The 18,005-nt window shown below is 42.0% G+C and overlaps 1 protein-coding gene across 1 annotated transcript in view; it reads left to right on the top strand.

Annotated features, from left to right (window-relative positions):
- Positions 1-17,236, top strand: part of adgra3 (adhesion G protein-coupled receptor A3) — a 28,770-nt gene extending 11,534 nt beyond the window's left edge. The window contains exons 3-19 of the mRNA XM_032583525.1: positions 2,891-2,962; positions 7,666-7,737; positions 7,813-7,884; positions 7,992-8,152; positions 8,988-9,201; positions 9,280-9,444; positions 10,967-11,168; positions 11,254-11,403; positions 11,958-12,116; positions 12,202-12,369; positions 12,471-12,678; positions 12,770-12,978; positions 13,154-13,278; positions 13,416-13,539; positions 14,288-14,433; positions 14,855-14,950; positions 15,532-17,236. Coding sequence (XP_032439416.1) covers positions 2,891-2,962; positions 7,666-7,737; positions 7,813-7,884; positions 7,992-8,152; positions 8,988-9,201; positions 9,280-9,444; positions 10,967-11,168; positions 11,254-11,403; positions 11,958-12,116; positions 12,202-12,369; positions 12,471-12,678; positions 12,770-12,978; positions 13,154-13,278; positions 13,416-13,539; positions 14,288-14,433; positions 14,855-14,950; positions 15,532-16,960 — 3,772 coding nt within the window. The 3' untranslated portion in view covers positions 16,961-17,236. The remainder of the gene's footprint in view (positions 1-2,890; positions 2,963-7,665; positions 7,738-7,812; positions 7,885-7,991; positions 8,153-8,987; positions 9,202-9,279; positions 9,445-10,966; positions 11,169-11,253; positions 11,404-11,957; positions 12,117-12,201; positions 12,370-12,470; positions 12,679-12,769; positions 12,979-13,153; positions 13,279-13,415; positions 13,540-14,287; positions 14,434-14,854; positions 14,951-15,531) is intronic.
- Positions 17,237-18,005: the final 769 nt, after the last annotated feature.

Genomic DNA, 18,005 nt, shown 5'->3' with positions numbered 1-18,005 from the left:
AATTTGTATATATGGGATGGGAAAAAAAACAGCTTTTTGTCTGGGTGTACTTAGGAGTCTTAATCAATAAATAAAATAACAATTTATAAATAATATAATTTAGCTATCTGTTTATCACAACCCATAGCAACATTTACCAACATTATCACACATCAGATGTTTTCCTGATATTATGCAGTGTTATCACACAAAATATTGGCTATTGACAATTAACGGCAGTATTAATATCTGATATCAAATAAGCCCAAAACTTTTCATATTGGTGCATTGTCACAGTAAATCTAAATTTTTATTTAAAATTAAACATAGGGTAACATTACCATATGTGACCCTCATGACTCTAGAAATCTACTTTCCAGAGGTTAGAAATTTGACTTATTGATACATTTACAGTTTTCCTTTTTAATTGGAGGCTTAAACTGGCTCTGTCTACTTGGATATATAACTCTGAGAGTCTTAGACTCTTGTCCTTCTTTTCTAATCGGAATGAAGTGAACAATTACATAAAAGCGACCTGATGTGTAACAACTGAATTTTGTGCATCAACACACATGCTGTAGATTGTTACCGTGCCAAGACACTGATTTAAAGAAATGAGCTTCAGGTCATCTTTTTGTCAGTAAAACATTATTTTAATGAGAGGAACATAGTTAAAAACCAATAGCAGTTGCTGAAATACTATTATGTATGGAGATAGTTCAAAAACACTTTTGAAACACAGCTTTAATGCTCTGCCAGCTGTTTCAAAGCGAGAATGTCCAGAAAAGCTGCATTTTCTCTGTGCAAATAGGCTTAAAAGGTGCCAGGTCATGTGCAGTCTTCAGTCTTTGAAAAATCAAGAGTGCAGTTAGGAGTGGTTCAACATAGTTTTTCTTAACCTCATTTTAAAAAATGTTTTAAAAATCCAAGTTCATTTGCATTTTTTTGGTTTGTTGCATCTGGTTTAATTTTATGTGTATTTCAGATTCCTTAAAATTGCAACAAATGCAAAGTCTAAACAGAACAGCAACTTCTTTCAAAATGTCCTTTTACAATGGCTCTAATCTAAAACTGGTTCTGACTTGGCTACGAGGATCTTCTAAAAATTATTAGCAATTTCTTCATCCCCTCGTCTCATTTCTCACTCAGCACCTCTTTGTGGGAAGACCATCTCTGCTTGCTCACATCAAAAGTTTTCTCGAGCAATAGATGTTTTTGTCTACCGCTCGTTTGTGGTCTGGAACCCACATGTAGTTGACAGCCCGTCGACATCAAACGGGCAGAGTTACCCAGCGGTGTATTGTGTGGGTTCAGGTGGCGAGTAGAGAGCCTCTTCTACCTCCGCTTTAATGAGTGACGAGGCAGTGCTGGCGCAGGTGAGCGCCGCGGGAATTCTGTGACCTCAGTCCTTTGAACCCCGGGAGAAGCAGGTGTGTGTGTGTGGGCGTGTGTGTGTGAGAGAGAGAGAGAGCCAGAGTACGACTTTGAGGGTCGGGTCATGACAACAGTTGTGTAATGATGATAAGCGTTTGAGTTTGGAGGGAGGTCTGGTTGCTGCTGGATTAAAGTGCAAAACTTTTTTTTTCCTGCTCTCCTTTAATTATAGGCATCTGTTTCTGCACCCTTTAAGTAGGAATTTTCCAAGATTGGTCTGAACTCATTTCCCTTCGCATTTTTCTGCTAATGTCTGTAAAAACCATGAAACTGTGGTTGACACGTTTTGAAAGTGTCAAAAGAAAGCTCTGGAACTTAATTAGATCCTAGTATTATAGAGTTTTTTTGTCAAGAATTATTGATACTACTGTTGTGTAATAACTTTCTTCTTTTTGGTTTTTAGCTTCAATCAGTCAAAGGAAAAAAGTGCAACAACAACAAAATGGTCATTACATCTATTTTCCCCCATCCTGCTGTACAAAGATTTCGTTATAGGGCCAGATAATTTTCTTTAGATGGAATACATACAAAATTGTTGTTTGAAAAGTGAAATGAAATGCAAAGTATAAAGTATTGTATAGTTTGTTGATGCGTTGTGATCCTATTTAATCAAATAATAACTGTGGGATTTTGCTGTCAAATTAAGAGATTAACAATTAAGAAGCAGGGAAACCCAGTCCTTATTGGTCATTGCAGCTGTGCTTGTGTGTGTTTGGTGACCTGTTCAGCTGGGACTCCTTGCCTCAACACAGCTGTTATTAAATTTGCAGTTTAGTCAGTAAATGGTAGAAATAAATGACAGTGATTTGTTCAGAATCAGATTAAAGTGCTTTTTTTGTTTTGCCTGACACGATTTCTATAAAAAAGCTGTGGCAACAAGGTGCTTTCTTTTTTTTTTACCACTGGGAGCAGCTGTAGTCTGTAGCTGGGTTTCTCAGCATATCAGAATCAGTATTTGAGCAGTTGTAAGGAGTTCATTTATGATCTTGTTGAAGCGATTTACTTAAATGATTAACTAACTACAGTACAGACCAAATGTTTGGACACACCTTCTAATTCAATGGGTTTTCTTTATTTTCATGACTATTTATAAGGCAAGAAATCCAACTTATTAACCTGACAGGGCTCACCTATGAAGTGAAAACCATTTCAGGTGACTACCTCTTGAAGCTCATCAAGAAAATGCAGAGTGTGTGCAAAGCAGTAATCACAGCAAAAGGTTGCTACTTTGAAGAAACTAGAATATAAGGGGTATTTTCAGTTGTTTTACACTTTTTTGTTTAGTGCATATTTCCACATGTGTTATTCATAGTTTTGATGCCTTCAGTGTGAATCTACAATGTCAATAGTCATGAAAATAAAGGAAACTCATTGAATTAAAAGGTGTGTCCAAACTTTTGGTCTGTACTGTATGTCATTGCTGTTTCTACTCCTTCCAACCTAATGGGGGGAAAACATTTTTTCTTTCTCTCTACAGGGACCTGCGGAACAACTTGATCAGTCGTATTGAGCCGGGAGCTTTCCTGGGATTGAAAACTCTGAAGAAACTGTGAGTATCGGAGCATCTGCTGTTACTTTGTTGACTAGTTAGTCAAATGTTTTGTACTGTGTACTCCACATTTGAGCTGATCAGACTTTAAAGCTTTAAAGCTTTTGAGAATTGTATCTTATCTTAAAGAAAATATTTTGTATATTTTTATTTTCCCTAAAGTCAGACTTCATACAAAGAGTTAAGCACCAAGAAGGAGGCCTGATTGGCACATAGTGTGTATGGCACACAGACCAGTGACGGTCTGGGTATGTAAATAATTAAAATTGCAGGATGCTGAAATTCAGACTATAATCAAAATTATTGTCATACCCTGGTATGACACCCCCCCTTGTGAACGCATAAACATCACATACCAAGCTGTTGAATGATGTGACCACTCGGCCTCCTGCAGACCGGTGATCGTTACCCAATGTTTTTAATGCAAAAGCTGTCTGTAACTCATTACACCACAACTTGAATCCTTTCCTGCCTGTTCTAGATGTTTCCAGCTACTTGCAAATCAAATTGTTTCTATTATCTGGTTTGAATCAAACAAACTGGTTCCCCCTAAAATATGTTGTTTGCTGCAAAAATAAATGTTTTTTTGAATCTTTGCAGTTCCATCATCAAATGGACTTATAAATTTACTCACTGGAAAAATAACATTCATTCCCTGGTCCATTTCCATAAAGATGAGAATTTATAAGAATGAGTTGCTCTTAAAATTTAAAGTGCGAGTAATCCATGTCATATAGTGCCACCTTACTGTTTTCATCATGAAGCCTGGAGACTTGAGGCTTCACCATGCTACAGAGAAGCACATAGGAATTGACTTTTGATTTTACTTTTTTTTTTTTTTTTTTTTACCCCTCCAGGGGGTCTTTTGTGAGCTCTAGTCCCTTATATGAAAGTAGGCTGACAGGAAAGGGAAGGAGAACGGGGAAGACATGCAGCAAATATCGTCGGGTCCAGGAGTCGAACCCGCAACGGCCGCGTCAAGGACTCAAGGCCTCCAAACATGGGTCGCGCTAACCGCTACGCCACCACAGCACGCCCCATTTGATTTTATGTTTGATCAGTCCGTCAAATCAGAATCTGCTCAAATCTGTATGAAAGGGTTGGACAGAATGAGTGATTAGAAATTAGCCTAAAAATCTGTGATTGGTTCATTTGTACAAGCATAGAAAATGTATGCTCACACCTTCCAGAACACATTTTGGAGATAAAGAACTGGCAATGACATTGGAGAACTTTTGCTGTATTAAGACTGTCTCTCTTTGACATCTTTTTTTTAATTATTCATTCATTTTTAAAGCTTGGCCACTGTAGAAACATCTGAACCCCATTTATAGAGTCTGATATCTTAAAAATGCCAAAAAAAATATATATTTTTAAATAAAAGTGGGGCACGAACCCCATATGAATCACCTTTTCTTTTTAGTTGCCCTTTGTGATGGGCTGCATGGGAATTTTTCAGGATAAAGGTGCATCATGAAGCAGAAGTCTATTGCCAGCCTTTTGTTTTCTTTGGCCTTCTTCCAGAGGTGTTCAGTCTTTGATAAAGTTAAGAGGACTTGACTGTATTTATGTCCGGATCTTATTCAAATGTGGAAATCTAATCTTAGGTGGCGTGCAGCTGTTCTCGTTGTGACTCGTGGGTGTAAAGCTGTGCATCTGAGTCTGTTGCATGAGACTGAGGTGGAACACAGCTTGAGTTGGATTCATCAGATAGTAGCCAGCGCCTGCCAACACAAACTTTAGCTTGGCTGCTGCTGTGGAACAATAAAGAGCTCAACATGAAGGCAGTCGACTCCCTGGTTCAGACTTGCTCTCATTTCCTGTCCAATTCTTCTTCTCAATATTCACGCTCTGTTCTCAGATCAGCAGTGACTAAAACTTTTTGTCTTGTTTAGTTTAGTTGTTTAGTTGTTTAGCTGTGCAGATGCAACACCTTACATGGAGGCGCTCGCTAAGAATGAGGTCCGATTTTTACCTAAAAATAACTGCTTTTTAATCGTACCCCCAGTACGTCTCAGTTCATTTACAAGGATGGATCAAAATCAAAAATTGGAACACGCGTCTTCAAGTTTTTGGAAAAATTTAAAGGACTTAATTGGCAATGATGAAAAATTCCCCAGCTTCTAAGTAGCTCATGATGTTTGCCAAAGTTTATACCGTCCAGAAAGTCTTGGAAAAGCTTGAAAATTTTGCTCATAATGTTTTTGCTTTTTCTCTCGGCTCAAGCTGGTTTTTAATTCCCCCATCTGTCCCTCTCCTTCAGCAGTTCTTTAATTAAAATTACCTCTGCTTTGAGTGTGCTGGCAAAGGCCATTGAAAAGGAGATTTAAAGTAAAAGCTGCTGAGGTTTTGGATTTCAGCTTTTCTGCACACAGTATGTATAGAATGATTTCCAAACATGCCCTGCATTTGCAAATTATAGGAGGGAATTATCAAGTTTCAGATTTTTCTAAACTTTGTGCAGTACTCTTTAACTCCTCTTATATTCTGTTTAAACTATTACATCACACATTCTTAGCACCCCAAAAATTTTGTGTTTATCATTTCTAAAATAAGTCTTTCTCCTCATTTTCCCCCGTTTTTTGCCTTAAGCGTCAATCATTTAAAAATTAAAATTAAGGAAGGCAAAAAGTGAACTGATGTGTAAATGGTTTGGGTTTTTTTCCAGGTATTGAATCTAGATTGAAAGTATATAAATTCAATATGTTATCATACTAAGATTAAACTAAAATGAGATTGAAAACACAAACTGCAAACCAAATACCCCCAAGGGGGTAATATGGGTGTACTTCCTTGTCATCATGATTGTGTTTTTTACCTTCCGTTACCCACAGCTGATACGGTTTCCTCAGTTTGAAATGTTTGAATCCATTTTAACACCCTTACTTTGCTCAGCAGTGGATCCTTCTGGCTGCAGCCCCTTTTTAATGTGCATTCCTCCAACAGCTGAACAGGCTCTGCTCAGACCTAATCACATTAGGCTATTTTTGCTTCTCCTCAGCATGTCATACGCAGCAGCTGATGTGCTCTGCTGAATCCATCCTTCATGCTCTTAATTTGCTATATTGCAATGTCTAAAAGCAGTGATTAAAATGTTCTGGGAACCCGGTCTGGTTTGCACATTCCCAACATAGTGGCTGATTATGGTAACTATGATCTCCCGTCTTGTGTGAAGTTTGTTTAACTTTCTTTATAATATGAATCAAGGCAATAAAAAAAAGAACTGAAGGGGGAAAGCCCTTCTCTTTCAAACCTCCACTTTTCCATCCCCTGCTCTGTCCTTACCGCGGCGCACAATACTCGCTCAAATTGGCAAGCCAGCAACAGGCTGTTATTCATTCTCTGTCAAGTGGAACTAATGACCTCACACTGTGAATTCCCCGCCTGCTACCTTGAAGACAAACACCAATAATAAAAATAATAAACACTTTGAAGTTGGCACATGACGACCAGCCAGTTTCCAGGTATAACTTTACGCTTCTCAAGCACTCCAAGGTGTAATTCAGCTGCTGGGTAGATGGCTGTTCTTGCATCATCTCTTAATTTTTTTCTTGGCACAATTCTAAAATTCAATCATTACTGGAGGAATATTTATTTATTAATGTGGTCCCGAGACTATTACATTTTACAGTTTTAAATTTAGTCTCTTGCAACTTTTTCTTCTATTTTCTGTATCTTCTCCGTGGTTGTAGCCAGAGGTGTTGGTGGGACGGTGCCCGCCTCCAGCAGGTGATTGGGCTGGAAGAGGTTTTTGCAAGACGCAATGATTTTAAATGCCAACAAGAAATACAATTCTATACAAGACTATTTAAGGTTTGTTTTATTTACTTGTCAAGAGCAAGTGACACTGAAACCAATTTAATAAATCAATGTACAACAAACCACACGCACTGGTATTTGTGATAAAACAGTTGTTTGAATTTTTTTAACTTAGTCTTTATTTGAGGAATAAGTTGGAATTGGTGCTCTTGTTTATTGCTAAAATAGTTGTTTGCTTTGAATTGCCATGTTGCTGAAATGTGCTGTACAAATAAAGTTGCCTTGCCTACAAGATGGTATATTCTAAATTTGTACTTTCACGCAAAATGTTTTAAGTATGATTCTGCTGTTTGTAAATGGTAGTTTAAAAGAAGGAGGGCTTTTTACACACATGCACACACACCCACACACACACCCCGACTGTACTAAAGGTTGCCGTGGAGGTGATTGTGGGTGAATGTTGACTTTCCTCGAGGTTCTAAACGATAGAGACATAGCTAACTGACAGTAGCAGCAACATCCATCTTCTTTGCGTGTTCATCTCGAGATTCATCCGGTATTCCTCCCATGAGGTGTGTTGGACACTTCTCTCTGATGTTTTCCTGAGACGTCGTGTCCCGTCACATCCAAAGTTGAAGAAAACAGACACTTTTGATGCGTTTGACATTAATCATAGATGATTAATCACCACCCACCGTGCCGCTTCACCTTTTAAAGTTTCGAATCCCCCTGCAGGCCCACACAGACATTATCTAGTACCGTCTTGGAAGTTGTTAACAAGTCTGCTGAATGCTAGACATCCCTGTCCCAACCTGCCTGCTAAACTTGGTGTTTTTACTTTTTAAATGGAATTTCTTTTTCTTTCACTAACTTTCCCTTTATTTTGTTATAAAGAAATCTGTTTATTGCTCTTTTTTTTTCTCCCTTCTCTCCATGTTTTACAGGGACCTGTCCAACAACAGCATTAGCTGTCTTAACGGGGACGTCTTTAAGGGCCTGGAGAGCCTGAGTCGACTGTAAGTACTTTGTGTTATCCTGAATATAATGAGTATAATTGGTGAAGGGCTGACATCAGCTGTGTTTTTCTGCAGAATCCTTTCAGGAAACATGTTCTCCTCATTGGCTCAGGGAATGTTTGACAGGCTGGTGTCTCTGAAGGCGTTGTAAGTATGCTAAGGAGATAATTCTCATCTGTTTTGCTCAATTTATCCATCATGCATTCATCCAGTAAAAGCCGTGTTACAGACATCATGCTCGTTGTTGATTACAGAGAGTTTCAGACACCTTACCTGCTCTGTGACTGTAACCTTCTGTGGCTGCTGCGTTGGATCAAAGACCGTAATGTTTCTGTGAAGAACACAAAGTGCTCATACCCTCAGTCACTCCAGGGTCAGCTCATAACGTCTCTGAGGCCAGAGCTCCTTACATGCGGTAAGGACACAAACTGGAGCTACACAAAATCAGACTTTTCTGTTCAAATGCCCTCACATTGGCCTGGCCATAAAGATGTTGGCTTTTGTTTTAAAAGCAGCCAATCCGTGAGTGCCATTTGTTTTTCTTGGCATCTTAAGCCTTTTTGTCTTTGCCATCAGGGGTCATGACAAAAATTTATATGAAAGCTTTATTGTAGGGTTTATAGGGCTGCGGTCTTAGACATCTAACAACCCTATGAACAGTTCAAATGCAGTTTTTAATAAACTTGGTTATGAGCCTTGCAAGTTCTTCAGTTTAATTGGCACAGATTTTGTTGTCAAAATGGTTCGCTTTGTGTATTTGTGGAAGCGGGGCTTGTGCAATGACACGTCAGATAAGATGTAGCTTGCCCAGGCCGGCGCTGCCTTTGTTTGTACCTGCTCATGTCTTATCAGTTTGGCTCTCGCCTCCTTCTGGGATTATAAAACATGACACAGATTTACAAGGAACTCGTTTCCTGACATGAATTATAAGTAGCTTTAAAATGCACACAAATTCAGCTTCATTTTCCTTTCATTCTTTTTGTCTTTTGTTTGCCCAAACTAAGACATTTTTTTAAAATATTATTTTGGTGTTTTTCAGCCCTAGATGTGTTCACGTTTGTCCGACCGTTCCTCCCTCTCTTACATTTTCCACATATACAGCAAGAATCTGCTGTAAATTTATAGTGGACTTTTGCATTTATGCTTAAAAAAAAAGAGTCTGGAGTTGTCTGCTATGTTGATATGAAAAATGTGTGGAAAGCCTTTAAATATCACACTGATTTACTAGCCGGCTCCTTGCTTCTTTCCAGATGCTCCGCTGGAGCTGCCCTCCTTCCAGCTAACTCCGTCCCAGCGTCAGGTGGTCTTCCAGGGCGACAGCCTGCCGTTCCAGTGTCAGGCTTCGCTCGTGGCCGAGGACATGCAGGTCCTCTGGTACCAGAACGGCCGCATGGTCAAGCCAGATGCCACTCAGGGCATTTTCATAGAGAAGCGCATTGTGCAGAACTGCTCCCTCATCGCCAGGTAAGACTCGCGGCCACGTTTGCCAAGCATTTGTAAGTCAAATGAACATCTAATTTCCGTTCCCATTTTTCCAATCAGTGCCTTAACCATCTCAAACATCCAGCCTGGTTTCACGGGGAATTGGGAGTGTCGGGTCCGGACCAGCCGGGGGAACACAACCAGGGCTGTGCACATTGTGGTGCTGCAAAGTTCTGCCAAGTACTGCGCTCCTGAACGCATCTCCAACAACAAAGGAGAATTCAGGTGGATATTGAAAAGTCACGCTGTCACAAACTTGAATTTAATGTTGAACTACAAAGATGGCATTATCTGTCCAATACAGTTTTGTGGCTTTTACTGAATTATTTGAACTGTTCCATTTTAGGGAGAAATGATTATACAATTTACAGCTTCAGTTATGAATCAAGTCATCATGGGACCCAACTTATCAAAAATGATAAACATTTTTAGAAAAAATAAATAAATAAATAAAACATGACAACCAGGACTGTATCAAAAATGTTTATTTTTGGTAAATTGTGCGTCTTTTAATTTGACTTTTTACCAGCATGAAAATCACTCTTGGAACTGGCTAATACTAAGATCAATGTGAAAGTCCAAGGAGCTCAATGAAGAACTAAGATGGAAAATTGTAGATTTGTACAGACTTTGAGTTGCTTAGCTCAAAGTCTTTGAGCTAAGCAATTTTAGATTGAAGTACAAGTTATTCAGAAACATCACCACTTGGCAAAGGGCTTGGAGACAAACAATGAACTCCTGATGAAAAGACATTGGTTAGGATGTTTGGTAGCAACCCAGCAACCACACAGCTCTTTTGTAAACTGCAGTGCCTCTGTCCCCAAAGAAGTCAATTTTAAATTAAAAAGCGTCTTGTTTAAAAAGCAGTGTCTTCAATCTTGACTCAAACATTTAGTTTCCCACATGGATCTGGTAAAGCCCTTCTGGAGCTCAGTATTATGGTCAGATGAGGCAAAGATTAACCTGAATGTCCATAAAAACAGGAAGAATGTTTGGAGGAGTGAAGGTGATACTTTGAGTTGTAATAAAAAGTATAGAAGTAGCTTCTATCATTTTCCAGTCCTTGATAAGTTTGGAGCAAAGAAAACTGACTGTAATTTTCCAGACACTATTCTTTTTCTGTTTTTTTCTTAACTTTTTATCTCTGATTTTCCTAGTTATTGTCCAACCCATTGACTCTTAGCTCCAGAAAGCACAAAGATGAATTTCACTACCTTTGGGTTCTAGATCAGGTTTTTGAATTTGAATCTGTGTTCAAAGTGATCAAGATCACAGACTGCATTTTAAAGAATATTAAATAAATGTAATTGGTCCCAAATCTGTAGATTTGTAAACATGGTGGTCTAATTTAATCAAGATGCCCAGAGTAAAATTAACAAAAGCATGAGGAAATGCTTTAAATATGATTAAAGGTGTCTGTTGTAGTCGTTCATCTTGGAAAGGAACTGCTCAGGTTCATTGAAAGCCCAGAATAAGAATTTACTGCTAAGAAAAAAACTGATTAATCGAGGTTCAAGTTTAATAGTCAAGTCGAGTTCAAAATACATTTGAATGCATTTATATCAAAGCATAGACATGTTGCTGTATGAGTTCATCTTTGTTGCTTTGCCAGCAGTGCCACCTGGTGGCTGAATGTGAAAATGACAATTGCATTATACACACATTGAAATGTAATTTAAACGAGGGTTAGAAAGAGCAAATTGAAAACGTTACACAGATAAGTTTGACTAGAGTTTAATTTATCCAGGTGGCCCCGCACTCTGGCAGGAATCAAAGCCTACCTTCCCTGCAACTTACCGACGTCCAGCGCACGTGCTTACTCAGGCATCCTGAGTGAAGAACGACAGGCATGGCGTCACTGCAGCCCCGAGGGGCTGTGGACAGAGGGCGACTACTCCCAGTGTCAGTTTCAAAAAGAGGTCACCAGGGGTCTCTACGTCATCAACCAGGTTTGTATCCTACTGTTATTTTTCTTTCCCTTTTCTTTTGTTTTTTTGTTTACACAAAAAAACTTTCTTTTTGTGTTTCTGACAGATGCCTCTAAACGAGACCAATGTTGTAATCAAAGCTCAAAGCCTGTTGGTGTACACGATCGATGCTGCCAACCTGTCAGACAAGATGGACATCATCTTCATGGCTGAAATGATTGAGAAGCTTGGCGAGTTTGTGGAGAAGTTTAAAGATGTAAGTTGATGACAAGATTTGATCAAAGCAGCTGTTTGTTGTAAGTCAGCTGGAGGTCAAAAACACTGAAAAGCTTTTTTTAAAGCTGGTTAGACTTTCTAACGTCGAGCCTGTTTTGACATGACAAGTCTCTTGTGAACTTTTTCCGTCTCATCTTTAGACATTTGAAATGGTAGTACGTCATTGTGAAGTGGAAATAAACAACAGCTTAGCCTCAGTCTTACTGGACAATTAAAAAAAAAAAACTTTATTTATCCCAAATGGAAAATAAATCTTGTCATAACATCCGAGTATCTTCGAACAGTTGTGGATGATAATGCTGTGGGAAGAACAGGGGACTCAATTTACCTGTTAGATGACTTCTGAAGGTAGTTGATTGTACTGGATTTTGTTAGCGTTTTGATAACACTTCACAAATATCCACCACTTTGTTTTTGCCTATTATATAAAACCCAACTAAATGATGTAAAACTATTTGAATGGATTGTGTCACAGTGAAAAGGTTTGATTGTGTTCTTGATGAGATTTATAGTTTCTCCTCTTCACTTTCCCAGCTGGGTGAGGTGATGGTCAACATGGCCAGCAACCTGATGCTGGCTGACGAGAGAGTGCTGTGGATGGCCCAGCGTGAAGCCATGGCATGCAGCCGCATCATCGCATCCCTGCAGAAAATATCCGCCTACCGTCTGTCCACGGCGCAAGCTTTCTCCCTGGTTGGCCTCACTCGCGAGCACTAAAACAGTCACCAGGTTTTTGTTGATGGAGACGAGCATTTAGTTTTTCCTGTCGTCCTCTCAGACGTCCCCCAACATTGCGCTGGAGGCCCACACGGTCAGGGTCAACGACTGGAACGGCATGACCTGCATACTGTTTCAGAGGCCCAGCCCGGAGCGGCTGCCAGGCCACGATCGCCAGCTCACGTTCAAATGCAACACCACCAGCTCCTTCGCCTCTGGCCTCTACAAGGTCAGCTTCCAGCAGAAATATCCACAGTGTTTGCGTCCAATCGGGCGTCCTAGACGGCCAGGACGGGGCGCGTTCTGTAAAATATGTTTGTGTCCAAACAGAGCACCATAGTGGAGGCTTCGCTGCAGCTCCCGCGGTCTCTCTTCAGTCAGGCTGCTACTCCTGGGCAGACGGACGATAACGTTTACAAGCTCTACCTGCTCGGCTTCCGCAACGGCAAGTTCTTCCCCTCCACCTGGAACACCTCCCTTCTGGCTGACGGAGGGAGGAAGAGGAGCGTGGCCACGCCTGTCATCATGGCAAAGATGGGCAAGTCCTGTATATACAGTCTTGGGGGACTTTAAAATCATGTATCATCTAAAACGGACAATTTTGACCCCGTAAATCTCTCCGCCATCAGACGGCATCTCTCTGCGTTCCCTGAAGACCCCCATCAACATCACCCTGCGGCGCTTCGCTCGCGGCTCCGATGCCGTCTCTGCCCGCTGGAATTTCAGCCTGGCTGGGGATCAGGGAGGGTGGAGGAGTGAGGGCTGCCGCATCCTGGAGAACCACGACAACTTCACCACCATGTCCTGCAACTCTCTGGGCAATTACGGTCTGCTCATGGTAGGTGGAGCTGCCCCCATGTCGTTTTAAATGTTTAAAAGAAGCAGAGTCACTCATAATTTTATACAATTGTCTCGCCCTCTAGTGGCCATTGATAGTTAGTGCTAGAATAGCCTCTAGGGTTCATACACAGTGTGAATGAAAGCTGAAGCTTCTCCATATTTCTCTGTTTTAGGACTTGAACACTGTTGAACAGTTCTCTCCAAGCATCCAGCCGCTGCATCCAGTCATTTACGCTACAAGTGTCATCCTCCTCCTCTGCCTGTTCACAATCATCATCAGTTACATCTACTATTACAGGTAAACACCAAAATAAGTTTGTAATGGTTAATTTAGTTGTGCAGAAATATTTAAAGGTTTGTTGTGGTTGTAATGTGAAAAAGTGTGCAAACATTCAGAGCATATAAAATTGGATGCTTCTGGGGGTTTTTTTGCAGGTCTGTTCGTGTGAGTCGCAAGTTTTGGCACATGCTGGTCAACCTCTGCTTTCACATGGCGCTCACCTGTGGGATTTTTGTAGGCGGCATCAATCAGACACGATATGCCAGTGTCTGCCAAGCAGTAAGTGGGAATCGTCCTTCCCTCTGCACTTCGAACTCCAACTCTCAGGTGTTCCTCTTTCAAGCTTCGTGGTCGACAGTAATAAAAGAACCAGGGATTTAGATGTTTTCTGGGAGGGAAAGAAAATGCCGTTGGCTAAGATAACTGATCTTGTGAAACATGGGGAATTCAGTAAGAGATGCGTTTTCTTGGCTTGAGGTGAGCCTGTGCATCTTTTCAAAGTGCGTTATTACTATTTCACTTCTACAAAACCATATATGTTCTTCTAAAAATGAAACAGAGCAGACTGTTAATTTAAACAGCTGCATTTACTGGGCTCCTCTGTTTTTTAGGTTATTTGTCAAAGAGTATTTATTAGCAGCTCTTTTTTACTAGTAACCCATCAGCTTTAGGCATTTGAACCTTTTCTGTTTGGTCAGGTTTTGAATCAGAGACCCAATGAAAATATGGGCAAGTTTTGGCCATTAGCCATCTTGTTGTCACTTTTTATTGACATAATGTAAATCTATACAAATCTGCCTGACCTAAACATGGTTTTTATTGTCTTCCCCAGTTTGAAGTGCTTATAAAAGTTGCGCTGAATAAATAAACTCAACTTAAATTTTGAATTTCACAAATTTTTTTATTGTGAGCTTATTTCTGCTGTCTCTATTTAGAGTTGAGGCACTGATTGTTGAATTTACTGTGATGTCATAAATTCACAGAGCTGCTTTGCCCACACATGACACTGCAGTCTAATCTCTTTCAGGTGGGTATTCTGTTGCACTACTCCACTCTGGCTACCGCCCTGTGGGTGGGCGTGACGGCACGCAACATTTACAAGCAACTTACACGCAAAGCCAAACGCTACGAGGAGCTGGACGAGCCGCCGCCACCCCCTCGACCGATGCTCAGGTTTGTTTCTAACTTCTATAAATGATGAAAGCAGAGTTTCTGGGCAGGATGGGAAAGTCTGGAATTTCACTATTTTCGTGTTCTGGAAAAGTATTTTGTTTTTCAGACTGTATTCCCCTTTCCCATGTCGGTCTATTTGTCCATATTTCCGCCAAACCATTCAATTCTGAAGCCACTGTACAAGTTCAGTGGGAATATTTTCCTTTATACGTACATTTCGGAAGAATTTTTACCAAGAATTTAAAATTTGAGTCTTGTGCAGAACTCCTGGGTATGTGTTTAATAATCCAACTGCATTTATATAAGTGTAATTTATATAACTTTAACATGTTTTCTGGTTTATTAGTAAAGGGTTGAAACATAACTGACCTGTTATGAAAATCCGAACACTGAAATGTTCCTTCTTGGCTTTATTTTCCAGGTTCTACCTGATCGGTGGAGGAATACCCATCATTGTCTGTGGAATCACTGCTGCAGCGAACATAAAAAACTACGGCAGCCAAAGATATTCACCATAGTGAGTAGGATCTCTCACTCTGCAATTAAAAATTCCCAGCTAGTGCTTATGGAAATGCTGCCATTAAATCTGGACATCAGCATTTAGTAAGGAAGCTCTTCAAACCACAATTCCTCTAGAGATCTATTATTAGGACAACCACGACTGCATTGTTTTTGAGAATAATGCAGATTTTTATATGAGGTAGGGAGAACGTTATTCCCCCAAGTTCCGATTATGGAATCCTGTTAATGATATGTGCATTCAGGCAACACGCCACTGCTCCCTGTTGTGGCAGCTGTTCCGATCAGGCACCATGGCTGACTAATTGAGAAATCTGTCCTGGAGTCTTTAGAGTTTAATTAATTTCTTGCGTGCGAAAGACTTTCAGCTCTTGTCATTAAATGTGACGGGATAATACCTGCAAAGAGTTGGAGGCAAAGCTTGCATAGAAAAAAAAAAGCTAGGCACTTGAATTATTTATTAGATCTGTAGTTTGGACTTTATTTGGCAACTTGTTCATTTGATGTGCACTCTGTATTTAAATAATAATAAAAGAAATTGACAGGTGTCTAAGTCTTGCCGGTCGTCTTCTCTTTTAGTTGCTGGATGGCCTGGGAGCCGAGCATTGGCGCTTTCTACGGACCAGCTGGGTTCATCGTCTTTGTGGACTGCATGTACTTCCTCAGCATCCTGCTGCAGGTGCACCGACACCCTGAGCGGCGCTATGAGCTGAAGGAGTCCAGTGAAGAGCAGCAACATCTGGCTTCAGCCGACAGTGAGGTCACGCCTGAGGGTCCCAGCAGCCTCTCCCACCCCCTCACCGTGCAGCTTCAGCCGAACGAGGCGTTGTCCTCCGTGGGGTCGGCTCCCCACGCCGTGCCCCTCTCGGCCCTGGAGAACGAGCACACCTTCACCGCCCAGCTTATCGGGGCAGTGGGGGCTTTAGGTTTGTATTCAGGCCTGTGGGTGTTCGGCGCCATGGCGGTATCACAGGATCATCCTTTCGACATGGCGTTCACCTGCCTCTTCGGGTTGACTGCGCTGGCGCTCGGGGCGTTCATGATGGCGCACCACTGCGTCAACAGACAGGACATGAGGCGGTTCTGGTTGCAGGTCTATTGCTCCAGAAGGCGGGTGTACTCAGCGCAGGAGGAGGTCCTTCTGCCTCAGACAGGCATCGCTGTGACGGTGACGGCTGAGAAGGCCGACGACAAGTCAGTAAAATGCAGCCACAGCAGCGCAGATTCTTCGTACACCAACAGGAGCGCCCCGACGAGCATTCGCAACTGCGGCCACGGCAGCAAGCTGACCAACCTGCACGCGGAGGCGGCTCAGTGCAAGGCAGCCTCGGCCCCAGCGACGGCCAACGGCACGGCTGTTCTGGACAACAGTCTGACCGAGCATTCGTTAGACAATGAAATTAAAATGCACGTCGCACCGGTGGAGGTGCAGTTCCGCCCTTTGAGCAACATTAGCAATCCGGCAGCTAACGGAAGCACAAGCAGACATCAGAAGAACAGAGCGCGAGCGCACAGGGCAAGCCGGCTGACTGTGCTGCGAGAGTACGCCTATGACGTGCCCACCAGCGTGGAGGGCAGCGTGCAGAGCGCCCCCAGCAGGCGGCACCACTACTACGACATGGCGGCGCGCAACAGTCGCCGCGCAGCGTACATGGCCTACAGGGAGCGTCATCAGAGCCAGCTGCAGCAGGACAGCAGCGACAGCGCCAGTCTGCCGCGCCGCTCTCGCTTCTCCGAGAAAGGAAGCAGCACTCTGCTCGAGAACGGTACCGCCGTGAGCGTAGAGGCAGAGCAGGCGGCTCCCGCCGGGTCACCAGCTGCCAGTAAAGACACCGTAGTGCCGCCAGGGAGCTCAGAATCAGAAAACAAAAGCAGCAAGTGGTACGGACTCAACCTTGTCACTCAGAACAATGGCATGCTAAGAAAAAACGGACAAGCGATGCCTTTAGTGAACGGTGACGGCGCCTGCATAAAAACAGGTCTGTGGAAACATGAAACTACTGTATAGCAACAGTTTCCCTCCTGAGGACTGCATAAATAAAACTCTCATGCCTTGAAACTGTGAAATATCTCTCATGTTGACTTTTTTCAGAGAAAATATTGGAAATTAGCAGGAAAACTGCCACTGAGCTGTCCTTGTAGATATGCTTTTGTAAATGTTTCATTTTTTTATAACTTTTAATCCAACACTGTTGATTTGAGAGTTCTGTAAGTGAGATTGTATGTCTTTCCCCTCACGCTTTTTGCTTCCTGGATTAGTAATAAAATGGTTTTGTTTACCCATTTAAAAGTTTTTTTTATTCCTGCAGCATCACAAACATTCATCTTTTGTCCCTCTGGGACTCGGAGCTCTTCTGCTCTCCTCCCATCAGGACATTGACAAGCTGGTAATTGGGTTCCTCGCTGACCTTCAGGTGGCCTCGGGTTCCCGTCTCCGCAGCGATGCAGCACTTTAATTGCGACCAGCAGCGACGTTGGCCATCCGTAGGTGTTTTCTTTTGCCTGCTGACGGAGCCGATGAGATCGCCGCGCGTTCTGGGCTCCAGCCGACTTCATTTCCCCTCAGGATGTGATTGACAGCTGACTCTCTGGGGCAGGGAAAGGCTGCAGGGAAAAGAGGAGATAATGAGAGACGAGCCGTCTTCCTTCTCCTGCAGCTCATTCCAAGTGTCTTCCGCAGCAGCAGGCCTGCTGAACCTGGGTCCCGCGCGCTCAAATGAGACACGGCAGAGCATTTGACAGGAATCAGCGTCACTTTTTGCTGTGGGAGCGCCGTGTTCCTGATTTACTGTTCCAACAGCAGCTAATTTAAATCTCATGCTGAATACAGCCAATTCTGGTCAGGTGGTTGAATGCATAAATTTAAGGGGTGAAATGCCATCGGTTTTATGATTTTCATGATTTATTTGAACAGCTTTGTTTTCCAGGGTGGAGTGATTAACAACCTGTGGCATCATTTCAGCTAAACTGGTTGTTTTTCTGACAGAGACCATGGAGCTGACTTGATTTTCAACACCACTGGAGGTCAGCTGTCTTTGTTCTGACCATCCTAG

Source organism: Xiphophorus hellerii, chromosome 14 (assembly GCF_003331165.1).
Source record: "Xiphophorus hellerii strain 12219 chromosome 14, Xiphophorus_hellerii-4.1, whole genome shotgun sequence".
Lineage (NCBI taxonomy): Eukaryota > Metazoa > Chordata > Actinopteri > Cyprinodontiformes > Poeciliidae > Xiphophorus > Xiphophorus hellerii.
This window is presented reverse-complemented; position numbering and strand designations above follow the sequence as displayed.